Genomic DNA, 13,147 nt, shown 5'->3' on the forward strand with positions numbered 1-13,147 from the left:
TTGCAGCTCCAAGAGAGTTCCAGTAACACACATTCACACCACACCCCCATTTAATTATTTATTTGATTGATCACATTTATACACCACCCTTCATCCAAAGATTCCAGGGTGGTTGGCAAGATAAACATACAGGGTAAAAGCACAAAATAGTGAAAACAAAAACAAACCAAAAAATAACCCCCAAGCATCTGATATATACATGTCAATGTTGCAACAGGTTTCAAATGGTTTTGAAACAGGGGTTCAAGTCACCTATTCCAACTCTAGCAAAGGATCACCATATATATACCGGTAATTTCATCAAGCCAAGGCCTGACATTATTCAGAATTCTAATTTCTACTTTAAGTATCAAGCACACCTCTGCTCCATTACCATATGTAAATGCTAGCCCTTACAGCAAACAAACTGTGATCAAGCCAAACATTCATTTCTTACCCCAGGGACTGCTGTGCCACAACATTCAATAAGGTTTCGCACTGGAGATGTGGATCCAGTTTAGAACCTGCTGGCCATGTTCCCAATAACAATAATAATATAAGGACGGACTTACCACAAAAGGAGTGGGAACATATCTTGAGAACAGGTAGACAGGTACACCCTTAGCAAGCAGGACTGCTGCTGTGAGCTTTGCAAGTCTGTGGAAGACAAAGAATGATAATGCCACTCTCCTGTCCATTGCACTCTGCCCAAAATCCTAAGACAAGACAAATTCCCATTTCCTTTTTTAAAAGAAGAAGAAGAAAGTGGCAAATGGAGAAATAAATGGGTAATGTCACCTGACCCAATGTAGGGCAGCTAAGGGTAGCTTCCCTGATAAGAATCATTATGAAAGGGATCAACAATAAACTGCAAATATCACTATGCTTTTATGGGCATCTATAGTATTGATCTATAGTATCTAAGTATCTATAGTATCTAAGGGAAGCGGGTGGCGCTGTGAGTTAAACCATAGAGCCTAGGACTTGCCAATCAGAAGGTTGGCGGTACAAAACCCTGTGATGGGGTGAGCTCCCGTTGCTTTGTCCCAGCTCCTGCCCACTTGGCAGTTTGAAAGCACGTCAAAGTGCAAGTAGATAAATAGGTACCGCTCTGGCGGGAAGGTAAATGGCGTTTCCGTGTGCTGCTCTGGTTCACCAGAAGTGGCTTAGTCATGCTGGCCACATGACCCGGAAGCTGTACGCCGGCTCCCTTGGCCAATAAAGCAAGATGAGTGCCGCAACCCCAGAGTCGGCCACGACTGGACCTAATGGCCAGGGGTCCTTTATAGTATTGCCACACCTGGAATACTATGCACAGTTCTAGTTGCCACATCTCAAAAAAAGGATATTGTAGAGCTGGAAAACATGCAGAGACAGGCAATCAAAATAATTTGGAGTCTGGAGCTACTCTTACACAAGGAAAGAGCGCACCGTAAGGTGCGTAAGGGGAAATATGACAGAGAAATATAAAATTGTGCCTGGTGCAGAGAAAGTGGATAGAAGAAGAAGAAGAAGAAGAAGAAGAAGAAGAAGAAGAAGAAGAAGAAGAGTTTGGATTTGATATCCCGCTTTATCACTACCCGAAGGAGTCTCAAAGCGGCTAACATTCTCCTTTCCCTTCCTCCTCCACAACAAACACTCTGTGAGGTGAGTGGGGCTGAGAGACTTCAAAGAAGTGTGACTGGCCCAAGGTCACCCAGCAGCTGCATGTGGAGGAGCGGAGAAGCGAACCCGGTTCACCAGATTATGAGACTACCGCTCTTAACCACTACACCACACTGGCTCTCTCCCCCTCATCTAATTTTTCTCCCCCTCATCTAATAAGACTATAATTTGGGATCATCTAATGTAGCTGAATAGTGGGGGTCAGTTCAGGACAGAATACAGGGAAGGTCCCGCTTGATGACAATCCACTTGGACAGCTTTAAGCGGGGATTAGTCGAATTCATGGCGCAAAAGGCTATCAACAGCTGCTGGTCATGGCAGCAATATGCCACCTCCAGGATCAGAGGCAGGCAGCATATGCCTTTGGATGTGGCACCGGGGAAAGAACAGCAGGAGGGCTATGCTGTTCATGTGCTACTTGAGGGCTTCTTGCGGGGCAATGTGGGAAACGGGATGCTGAAGCAACTAGGCTTTTGGTCCAATCCAGCAGGGCTCCTCTTGTGTTATGCTTGAGACGGAGAGCTGAGTCAGCATTCAGTTCACTGGTACAAACACCTGTCATTTGAGTTGCAAGGCAAGAAGGAAGCTAGGCTGACTATGTTCCTTATACTTATACTATGTTTGTCTGCACTCTAAATCTACTATGGTTCTCTCCCTCTCCCTCCAGGGGGCACAATATGATGCCTGTAATGTGCCAAACGTGGGACATACTGACAAACTGGAACATGTCCAGAGGAAGGCAACCAAAATGGTCAAAGGCCTGGAAACGATGCCTTAAGAGGAACGGCTAAGGGAGCTGGGAATGTTTAGCCTGGAGAAGAGGAGGTCAAGGGGTGATATGATAGCCATGTTCAAATATATAAAAGGATGTCACATAGAGGAGGGAGAAAGGTTGTTTTCTGCTGCTCCAGAGAAGTGGACACGGAGCAATGGATCCAAACTACAAGAAAGAAGATTCCACCTAAACATTAGGAAGAACTTCCTGACAGTAAGTGGAATTTGCTGCCAAGGAGTGTGGTGGAGTCTTCTTCTTTGGAGGTCTTTAAGCAGAGGCTTGACAACCATATGTCAGGAGTGCTCTGACGGTGTTTCCTGCTTGGCACGGGGTTGGACTCGATGGCCCTTGTGGTCTCTTCCAACTCTATGATTCTATGATTCTATATCTGCTCTCTAATTCTAAACTACTGAAACTCAGAGAAAATACAACAACACACACACACTGCCAGAAGGTCTCTCTTGAGCTGGCCTCATATAAAATAGTTCCGTGGCTTTTGAGAGAAGTTTTTAAAGCATCCGGGAGGCTTGGGCAGAGGTTCTGCAAATCTGCCTGATCCTAGGCCTTATCTGTAGGACCTGACACAAATTATGCAGTTAATGAAAAGAGCCAGGCCTGTGCAACAGGTGTAATGCCTAAGTATCAAATCCATGGCTTGAGTTACTATGTGCCTGACTTCATCCACCAAACTGCCCCTTATGACTGAAATGAGATCTGTAATGTGGCAGAACGGAGGCTACGCCTTCGTGTCGCTTTCAGATACAGACGTTCACATTCAAAAAGAACTGATATATAGTCCATGTTTCTTCTCATCTTCAAATTTTAAAAGTTTGATTTCTGCTTAGTGCAAATGGGACTTAGTCATTCCATGGCAATCTTGTTTCTACTCCCAACAAAGCCCATACCTTAAGCTGCTGCAACTGCTGGTTATCTGGCCTCGAGTATCATATCCAACAACAAAACCACGTTGCTTGAAGTCTGGAAACGATTTCTCAAGGTATTTGTACATTCCCTGTAGCAAAGTAAAAAGAGAAGTCCCATGCATAAAGCCTCCTATTTGATTAGGTTTTCAGACCTTCCCTATTCCACTGGCACAGGGAAGTTGTAATAAAGAATTCTCTGTCCCAATTATGTAATCTGAATTTGTCATGGTGGACAAATTATATTATCAATTAGAGTTGTTTCCTTCTTTATTGAGCAATCTCAGGAGAAGCTATAGTACAATGTTTTCTCATTTGTAACTTCACATCAGTCCTGCAACGTTGGCTACACCAAGTTAATTACCCAAAGCCTCCTAGTTGGGGAGCAGGTGGAACATCTGAACCTTGGTCAACCATAGTCTCATATCTGGCACTGATTACTGCCATCAGCAAGGCAAGAGAAACAAAAGGAAATCCATAAATTTGACTTTAATTCACCCTTACCAACTGTCTCCAGTGCTATTCAATGAAAAGGTTCCCTACATAGTAAGCCAGGTATGAGGAATCTTTTTGGCCCAGAGAGCCAAATCTTTAGCTTCCCCCAATCCATGAGCCAACTCTGACAGGTGGGTAAGGCCACCCACCTATCAATTATGCCAGGCGACTGAAAGATGGGTGGTACCACGGGATTTCTCTAAAGTCGACCCACGGGGAAAGGGTCTGCTTCACTAGCAAAGCAGCAGCCAAGCAGGACTGAACTCCACACATCAGCTGACATCACCCAGTGATGTAAACTGATGGTCAGGAGGGTGTGGTTTGGGGGAAAAAACCTTATGGGACAACCTTGGCAGCAGGTCAAGACTGGCCCACAGGCTGGAGGTTCCCCACCCCTGTCAGCAAACCTTCACAATGAATGGTACAGTGGTACCTCGTGTTACAGACGCTTCAGGTTACAGACTCCACTAACCCAGAAATAGTACCTCGTGTTAAGAACTTTGCTTCAGGATGAGAAAGGAAATCGCGCAGCGGCGGCAGCGGAAGGCCCCATTAGCTAAAGTGGTGCTTCAGGTTAAGAACAGTTTCAGGTTATTTACTCAGCAGTAAAGCAAATTATTCTTCACATAATAATGGCTATTACTTATTCATATTGTCTCCAGCAAACATGGCACCTGCAGTTGTAGAACACTGTGGCCCAATTCAAACCACCATCGCTCGGTTTAATTAGCTAATATGAACAAATATTGTGCCTAAACTCATAGACCCTTTCCCACTCAGGAAAAACATTTAAAATATGGTTACCAGGCTTGGAACAGGCCAGGATGGTGCGCCATCTTCAACCCGTGTTTTAAGAACCTGTCTTTTCCCAAACTTGGTAACCATGGTGGCCCTGTTTAGACATTAACAGGAAACTTTGGTTAACTGAAGACTTCCTGGTTTATTATAGCACAGTGAGAATCGGTGCGGTCATTTATTTATTTAAAAGTATTTCTAAGCAGTGTACAAAGTGACATTAAAAACACTACCATACAGAAATCCATTGGTTTTTTGCATGGGCAAATGGATCATGCTCATCTCGGTTTATTCAGCTGTGGTATGAACATCCAAACTAGACCTCTGCCATGGACTCTCCAAGGAGTCCCTAGGACTTGGCAGCAGAAATTATGCTTAGTGCAAAATGCAACTGATGCCAGCCCTAGCATGTTTCGTAGCAGTCTGCACTTGAGGTCTCTGATTAAGCAGATGGTTCCATAGGGAAGCAAGCAACACCTCACCCTTTCCAAATGAAATACCACAATTTGTAATTTTACTTGGTCTGGGAGAACTTTTAGTACCAATTTCACTTTCAGAATGGCTGAAATAATGGTGCTGCTCATATTGAAAAGCCCTTTTTCTTCAGCTTCCCACAAATCCAGCATGGTTGTGGCTCAGATTGTGTACCACAGGACACCTCTTCTCTTGACTCAGCACAAAGCCAACATAGAGAGAGGCTCAAAACCTGAATGCTGATTAAGCTCCTGGCACTTCAGCCACGGCCAGCAGAAATCTCAGTCATGAGATTGCTGACCAGCTAGTTAGCATGCTTATCTGAGGCTCAGTATGACTGCACTGCAAAGCCTTTCCCCCATCATGCTGACTTTGATATAGATTTAGCTAGGACACCATGAAGGGCTTGGGGGTCTGCAAATTCATGCAAGGGGAATGGTGGACATAGTTTCATACTGCCTCTTTCCCCCACAAAAGCGTAAGAACGGGGAGCTCCAGAATCTGAGCTATAAGGTGCCAAAGGTGGCCAACTCCCCATTCCCATGCCAGCCTGCCAGTTGCAACCCAGGCGGATGTGTGCCAAAAGAGGAGAGCAGCTGCACCACACTAAGCGCTTGATTAGCAAATACTTCCAAATGGTATTAGCAAGCCAGCCAGGATACGATACAGGAGGGCATATGCAACCCAAGGCCGTTAACCAGTCTGTCCTAAGGGGAATAATCTTCCCAATCTAAATATTTCATTTCACTTTTCATTTGTATTCATTTCTACATTACTACATTACTATATGTGAGTCAGTTTACAAGCTGAAGAACCAACAAAATAGACAACAAAGATGGTTTTATAACACTCTAATCCAATACAAAAAAGTCATAATAAAAACATAACTTTAAAATAAACAACATATATCAAATAGTTCTATTCAATAATCTAAGGTATACCTGTACAGTGGTACCTCGGGTTAAGTACTTACCGTATTTTTTGCTCTATAGGACACACCGGACCATAGGACACACCTTGTTTTAGAGGGGGAGAACAAGAAAAAAAAATTTCTCCTCCCACTTGGCTGAAGGGGCGCTCCGCAGCTCTCCCTCTCTGCTGAAGCCGGGAGAGCAAGACTCTCCTGGCTTCAGCAAAAGGAACCTGAAGCCTCCGGAGCGCATCAGGAACTTGCGCTGCGCTCCGAAGGCTTCAGGCAGCTATTCCTGAAGCCTGGAGAGCAAGAGGGGTCGATGCGCACCAACCCCTCTCGCTCTCCAGGCTTCAGCAAAAGCAACGCGAAGCCTCCGGAGCATGGAGGGAGCGCTCCCTCTGCGCTTCGGAGGCTTCCCGTTGCTATCGCTAAAGCCAAGGAGCCTGCATTCGCTCCATAGGACACACACACATTTCCCCTTAATTTTTGGAGGGGAAAAGTGTGTCCTATAGAGCGAAAAATATGGTAATTCGTTCTGGAGGTCCGTTCTTAACCTGAAACTGTTCTTAACCTGAAGCACCACTTTAGCTAATGGGGCCTCCTGCTGCTGCTGCCGCGCCACCAGAGCACGATTTCTGTTCTCATCCTGAAGCAAAGTTCTTAACCCAAGGTACTATTTCTGGGTTAGCGGAGTCTGTAACCTGCAGTGTATGTAACCCAAGGTACCACTGTATTTGGCATGGCAAAGCTGGACCAGCCCTGTACTTATTTATTTTCTAGTCAATGCAAAATGCAAATGTTTAGTCAAAACCAGCAATGTAGCTGGCAGCCTCCCAAAATAATTTCCCAGTCTTAGCTTTCACCAAAATGCAAATGTAAACCTGAAACAAAGGGCTTGAAGAAGACAGACAAGGATTTTCAAGAACTCCTGAAGTTCAGGGGAAAACCTGCCTTAACCCACTTGTCAAAGAATGCTGTCTTATGCAACTAGAAATAATTACTGAAGAAAATAACCACCAGTAAGGAAGATAGCCTGCAAAGCTAGCACAACAGTGTTCGCAGAGACTTCCTGGTATCTGAACTGAAGTCTTCTGCCAAGAATGCTTATTATTACTTAGCAGCCAATCCAAAGTTCCTCGTGCTTCCAGTAGACCAAAACACAAAGCCGGCACGTGCTCTTCAGGCTGTCACAGCATGAACACTTTCAAAGTGAACAAAACAGAGAGGTCAGAAAGTACAAAGCTGTGTTTGCTTCCTCAGCAGTTGAGCAAGGCCCATGAGCACGTTTAGTTTCTTAAAGCCTGCCCTGTAGTAAAAGTGCTTTGGTACTCCTCATATGCACATATTAATTCAGTAATCATTTATAGTTGAAGGCTTTCAGCCTGTTAGCCGCTCATGTTCAACAAAGGGAATTACATTGACCATATGCACACGGGAAGCTCAAATTTATATAGGAAGGTTGACTTTGGTGTGAAACAGCTCTCTTTTGGAGCTCCTGAAATTTCAGAAAAGCCAACATAAAAGAGGAGCCACATTGATGTGTCGTTCAGCTCCTTGGGCACAGCTTTGCACAACTGGGTTCCTGCTTAGTGAGGCAGCCACGATGCCACTCTTTGTTTCCTCTAAATATACTGCCTTGGTGCTTCCACATCTTCAAAACACTATTTAAAAACCCTTGCTATTCTGGCAGACCGCAGACACGGAAGATTTTTTAAAATGTAATGAATAAAAATGTTTTAAAACCATAAGGCGGCAGTTCAGGGAGGCATTGACTGCTCCACCTGGTCTTTTTAACTGCACAATAACTCTGTGAGGTAGATTAAGTTGAGAGCTAGAGACTGGCCTTGGCTAACTGCTCTAAACAGACAGGCAAATTTGTTCCCCTGAATTCCCTGTGCAGACTCAATTGGACAAAGCTTTTGTTCACCCTCCATTGTCAGAGGTTTGCTCCCTCCAAAGACTCTGCCCTTTCTCCCTTGCTACCCTGTTTGCTCAGAACGCCTTCCCAGAACACCAATATGATGCCATCTCTCTTCCTTGCTATCCCTCAAGGCCCACCTTTACCAAGAAGGTTTCGTTATAACCTGCTATTTCCTTGCCCTACTGTAACTCATTCTGCAACTATACCTTAGCATGTGCCAGTGCCACTGAAGCAGCTGTAAATGGGGCTCCACACGCCTCCACTCCCTGCACTGTTGCTTCCGTTGTGCTGTATTAGATTGCAGGGATCTGCCCTCTTGTGCACACAGGTGACACTTTATAAATAACAACAATTTTTTTTCCCCTCTACTAATTGACTCCACAGCATCCATACTCTATGGGGCAACTACCACACACCAGAAGGGCTCAGGACTGGAAAGTGAAATGTTTGTGTTTGTAAAATACAAATATTTGTATTTGCAAGTTACTCGGAGAAGAAGAGGGACCGACAGTAGCATAGATTTCCTGCCTGCACCATGTTGCCTGGAACTCACCTGTGTTGACTGGATCACAGTAAGATCATTGATGTAGCAAAAGCCGGCCCCCATGGCAGAGCGGAGCCCGGCAGTTCCAAAGGTAAGCCGATGGCACAGACGGTCCCGCAGCTCCTTATTCTTCCCATTTCGTAGCAAGTTTTCAATTTGCTCTTTCGTTTTCGGATTCTGCAAATGAAACACACAATAGGGTTATGTTTTATAAACGCAAAACTCAGAACTGGACAGCATTTATGCTGCATGAAATCATGTATGTTTGGGTTGTACCCGAGGACTAAGTCTCACAGCCCTTTCAGCACACAAAAGCCACAATTGTTACGTCAAAATCTGCAGTAGCACACCAAAGCCGGGCCAAGTACAGAGCACGTGCCCTGCTGCCTTGACACAGCCTGACATGGTTATACACCAACGTGAGCCCGGGGGGGGGGGGTGTATGTGCAGAATCTCTGCTGCTGTGGACAGGGAGGTTTGGTGAATCAACCCTGGCTGTTCTTCTTCTGATTATGTCTTTACCCCTCTAAGGAAGTGAGTAAATGTGGCCCAAGTACCCCAAACCAAGCTGATGTCAGTAGATAGCATCTTAATAAACCTCATGGCTGACTGCAAAGTCCAAACACTAGGATATAAGGGGTCAAGGGCATTAACAGATCATACAGTTCATAGCATGCAGGATCTACTCCCTTCAAAACAAAACAAAGCAGATAGACTTATGTAAATTGTGCCAAGAAACATTTTCAAGCCAGAGAACATGTAGCATAAGTAGGTACGCTGCCCAGTTAGTCAGTATGGAACACAAGGCAACAAAACAGCCACTTGTCAATAAAATATCATTAAAAACAGAGAATCAAATAAAATACAATAAACAGCAGTGATAGTATCTGTAGCAACCCGCCCCCAACAATTACTACATGGTCCAAATGCCTGGCATCTCCAGACGCCACTGAGAAGATTGCCATCCTAGCCTGTGTTATGTGCAAGATGACGATCTAGTTCAGACCTTCCAAACTGTGTGTTGCGACAGGTTAGTATGTCAGCTATAGTGTGTAGGTGTGTTATGCACCATAAAAATATAGAATCATAGAATTGGAAGAGACCACAAGGGCCATTGAGTCCAACCCCCTGCCAAGCAGGAAACACCATCAGAGCACTCCTGACATATGGTTGTCAAGCCTCTGCTTAAAGACCTCCAGAGAAGGAGACTCCACAACACTCCTTGGCAGCAAATTCCACTGTCAAACAGCTCTTACTGTCAGGAAGTTCTTCCTAATGTTTAGGTGGAATCTTCTTTCTTGTAGTTTGGATCCATTGCTCCGTGTCCGCTTCTCTGGAGCAGCAGAAAACAACCTTTCTCCCTCCTCTATGTGACATCCTTTTATATATTTGAACATGGCTTATCATATCACCCCTTAACCTCCTCTTCTCCAGGCTAAACATGCCCAGCTCCCTTAGCCGTTCCTCATAAGGCATCGTTTCCAGGCCTTTGACCATTTTGGTTGCCCTCTGGACACGTTCCAGTTTGTCGGTGTCCTTCTTGAGGTAAACTATATTCAAGTTTACCTGAGAAGAAGAAGAAAAACTAGAGGAAGAGCCAGTGTAGAGTAGTGATTAGAGTGCTGGAGTAGACTCAGACCTGGGAGACCAGGATTCAATCTCCACTTGAGAATGAAGCCCATTGGGTGACTTTCAGCCAGTTACTGTCCTATAGCTTAACCTACCTTACAGGGTTGTTGTGAAATAAAAAGAAGAGGGGGGAAAGTGTGTATGCCAACTTGAGCTCTTTGGAGAAAATGTGTGTAATAATAATAATAATAATAATAATAATTCTTCAATTAACCGATTCCTGTTCCCCCACCTTCTTAATGTCTATTTCCCATTCAGGTGTCCCCAGGGCACACGTATGAAGCACCTGCAACTCATTCCAGTCATATTCACTAAATGCTAAGAACAAGACAAAACCTGTTCTGAGGTTAGGGGAAAATTCCAAGGTGATTTGTGGGAGCCTTGCACATATGCAAAGATTTGTTCTGCCAGACTCTCTGAAGTGGATATGTAATCACAGCAACCTTTGCTAGTTATTGCTTTCGTGCTTCAGCCAGAACTTGGAGCTGGCTGGCTGACAGCACGGAATGATCTTAAGTGCAATTTGTACTACATAATAAAACCAAACTACTTTTGATAACATAGAGTTGCTCAACAATATGCATGTCTCTGAAGCCATTCTCCACGGTGAGCAGGGTAAACAGGACTCCTCAGCAGGGGTTTAAAAAAGGCAATGGAATCTGAAGTCTCAAGGGTGAGTGAGCAACGGTGACATTTACCACAAAGAGGTCAGCCAGCTTCTAGGTCCAGCAACTGCAAGGCACCAATCAGCTTGTGAAGCCTGAATAATATTTATTTCAGAATGAGGAAAACACCCATGGTGCAGTTTTAATGTTATTCAGTCTCCAGATCTAGCATTGCAAGCAGTTCAACAGAAGAAAGTCCTGAGAGTCACAGAGGGAAACTTTAAAAAAGTTTCATTTCCTGTTGAAACCAAAGCAACTATGCAGCACCATGGAAATGAATATCAACAAACGGTTCTTCGTGTCTGTTTTTTAATTATTCTTCATCTGAAGATATCAAGGCGGTTTACAATATAAAGACAAAAATACACACTGTAATAACAACCTGCCACTAGTTAAAGAGTTTAATAGAATGCAAAAAAAAAAAAAATCTATACGAAGAATCAAAGTGTTCAAAGTGTTGGTGCTGACCTTTAAAGCCCTAAACGGCCTCAGTCCAGTATACGTGAAGGAGCGTTTCCACCGCCATCGCTCTGCCCGGACACTGAGATCCAGCGCTGAGGGCCTTCTGGCAGTTTCCTCGCTGCGACAAGCCAAGTTACAGGGAGAGGGCCTTCTCGGTAGTGGCGCCCGCCCTGTGGAATGCCCTCCCACCAGATGTCAAAGAGAAAAATAACTACTAAACCTTTAGAAGACATCTAAAGGCAGCCCTGTTTAGGGAAGCTTTTAATGTTTAATAGATTATTGTATTTTAGTGTTTTGTTGGAAGTCGCCCAGAGTGGCTGGGGAAACCCAGCCAGATGGGCGGGGTATAAATAAATTTATTATTATTATTATTATTATTATTATTATTATTATTGTCAGAGCTGGCTCCGGGTCCCAGCTCACCAAGGACCAACGCTAGCCGGTAGTACAGTATCAAAGTCTTTATTGAAGAATAGTCTCCATTTACAAGTCTCAGCGTCCCAGCTCTACGTCTGAGCTTTAGACCGGCGAAGCTCTATCTGGATCTCCGCCCCCTGTGCACCAGCTTAAGACTCTAATCTTACTCCACCTCCTCCTTCTCTCTCTCTTCCTCTGGGTCTTACTACCCCCCGGTGTCTCTTCCCTCCTGGACTCTTCTGACGCAGAGCTTGACCCCTCTGACTCCTCCCCCTCTCTTCGGCGGGCTTTAGGACCTGGCTCCCTACCCGGGCTGCCCACCTTGCCGCCCTCCTGTACATTTGAACTTGGCGCGCGCGCGCGTTTAACTTTCCTGATGACCGTTTCCTCGCTCCCTGACGAGGGTGTGGCCACTCCTGCCTCACGCTCTCCCTCTGCCTGCGCGCTCCCTGATCCCGATGCCTTGGACTCCTCCCCCCTACTGCACTCTGGGGGGGAAGCTGGTCCGGATTTCCAGCTGTTACTCTCTGAGTCCTCTCTGGCCCCTTCTTCCCGAGGTGTCCCCCTTGCCCTGACCATGGGGGCCCCTTTCTGTGAATCCTCCGAGTCACTGGAGAGACTCAGAGACCTCGGACTACTGTCGTCGCTGACATTTCCTCCCGACTCCTCCCCCTCGCTCTCCGTTTCCTGCCTCTCCTGTGACTCTTCTCCTGAACCCCTGACATCCATCCCCCCCTCGAAGCCCCCCCTTCCCCCCTCCCCTTCCTCCGGCGGGGGTGCCGGGTGCTCCATCGTTGTGGGGGTAAATGGTGGATACAGTTCGTCCCCCGTGGCGTGCATCCAGTTAGATAAATCCGGCTCGTCCTCCGTGTCTTCGCCGACCTCGTTCTCCTCTGCTTCCATCTCTGTGCCGCCATGCTCGAACCCCACGTCCTCCCCCATCACGTCCATGTCCCTCTCACCCTCGTTCCCCTCTGGGTCCGTTGCCTGCCAAGGGCCCCTCAGCCACCTCTCCTCTCCTCGATTGTCCCACCAAAACGAGCGGTCTGAGGCAAACCCCGAGGGCGAGCCCTCCGGTGAACGTGTTTCTAATGCTGGTTCTTCGTCCGATGTGAATCCCTGGAACGTGCTGGTAGAAAGCGTGGGTGTGAAAAGCCAGTCGTCGAAATACTCGGCTGGCATGGGCCTGTGTGGGAACAAAGGCATGAAACTCCTCTTTGAGGAGAGGCTCGTCCAGGGCATAGTCCGGCACCCAACTGTTGGCGCTGGCCGGGGTACCTTCCCTTGCGAGAAAATATTCTACTCCCTCTTCCCCCCATCTCGAGTCCAAAATCTCTGTGACCTGGTTGATGGGTTCTCTTCTTGGCGACTCCCTCCTTGGGGGGGCCTCCCTATACGGGTCTGGTGCCGTGCCCTGCGCCTGAAATCGGTGAGGTGCTTTGTAGGGCGTTAGCACCGACCTATGGAATACTGGGTGCATTCTGGATCCTTCC

The 13,147-nt window shown here is 46.1% G+C and overlaps 2 protein-coding genes across 2 annotated transcripts in view; one reads left to right on the forward strand and one right to left on the reverse strand.

Annotated features, from left to right (window-relative positions):
• Positions 1-13,147, forward strand: part of LOC310676834 (tigger transposable element-derived protein 1-like) — a gene marked incomplete at its 3' end in the record, with an annotated part of 1,439,559 nt that overhangs the window by 1,177,972 nt on the left and 248,440 nt on the right. The window lies entirely within an intron of this gene.
• Positions 1-13,147, reverse strand: part of PGM2L1 (phosphoglucomutase 2 like 1) — a 45,180-nt gene that overhangs the window by 16,384 nt on the left and 15,649 nt on the right. Inside the window, exons 2-4 of the mRNA XM_083436511.1 lie at positions 8,491-8,658; positions 3,325-3,431; positions 552-636 (exon numbers count right to left, since the gene is read on the reverse strand). Of these exons, the coding sequence (XP_083292637.1) occupies positions 552-636; positions 3,325-3,431; positions 8,491-8,658 (360 nt within the window). The remainder of the gene's footprint in view (positions 1-551; positions 637-3,324; positions 3,432-8,490; positions 8,659-13,147) is intronic.

Source organism: Podarcis tiliguerta (genome assembly GCF_965153285.1).
Source record: "Podarcis tiliguerta genome assembly, chromosome: 4".
Classification (NCBI taxonomy): domain Eukaryota; kingdom Metazoa; phylum Chordata; class Lepidosauria; order Squamata; family Lacertidae; genus Podarcis; species Podarcis tiliguerta.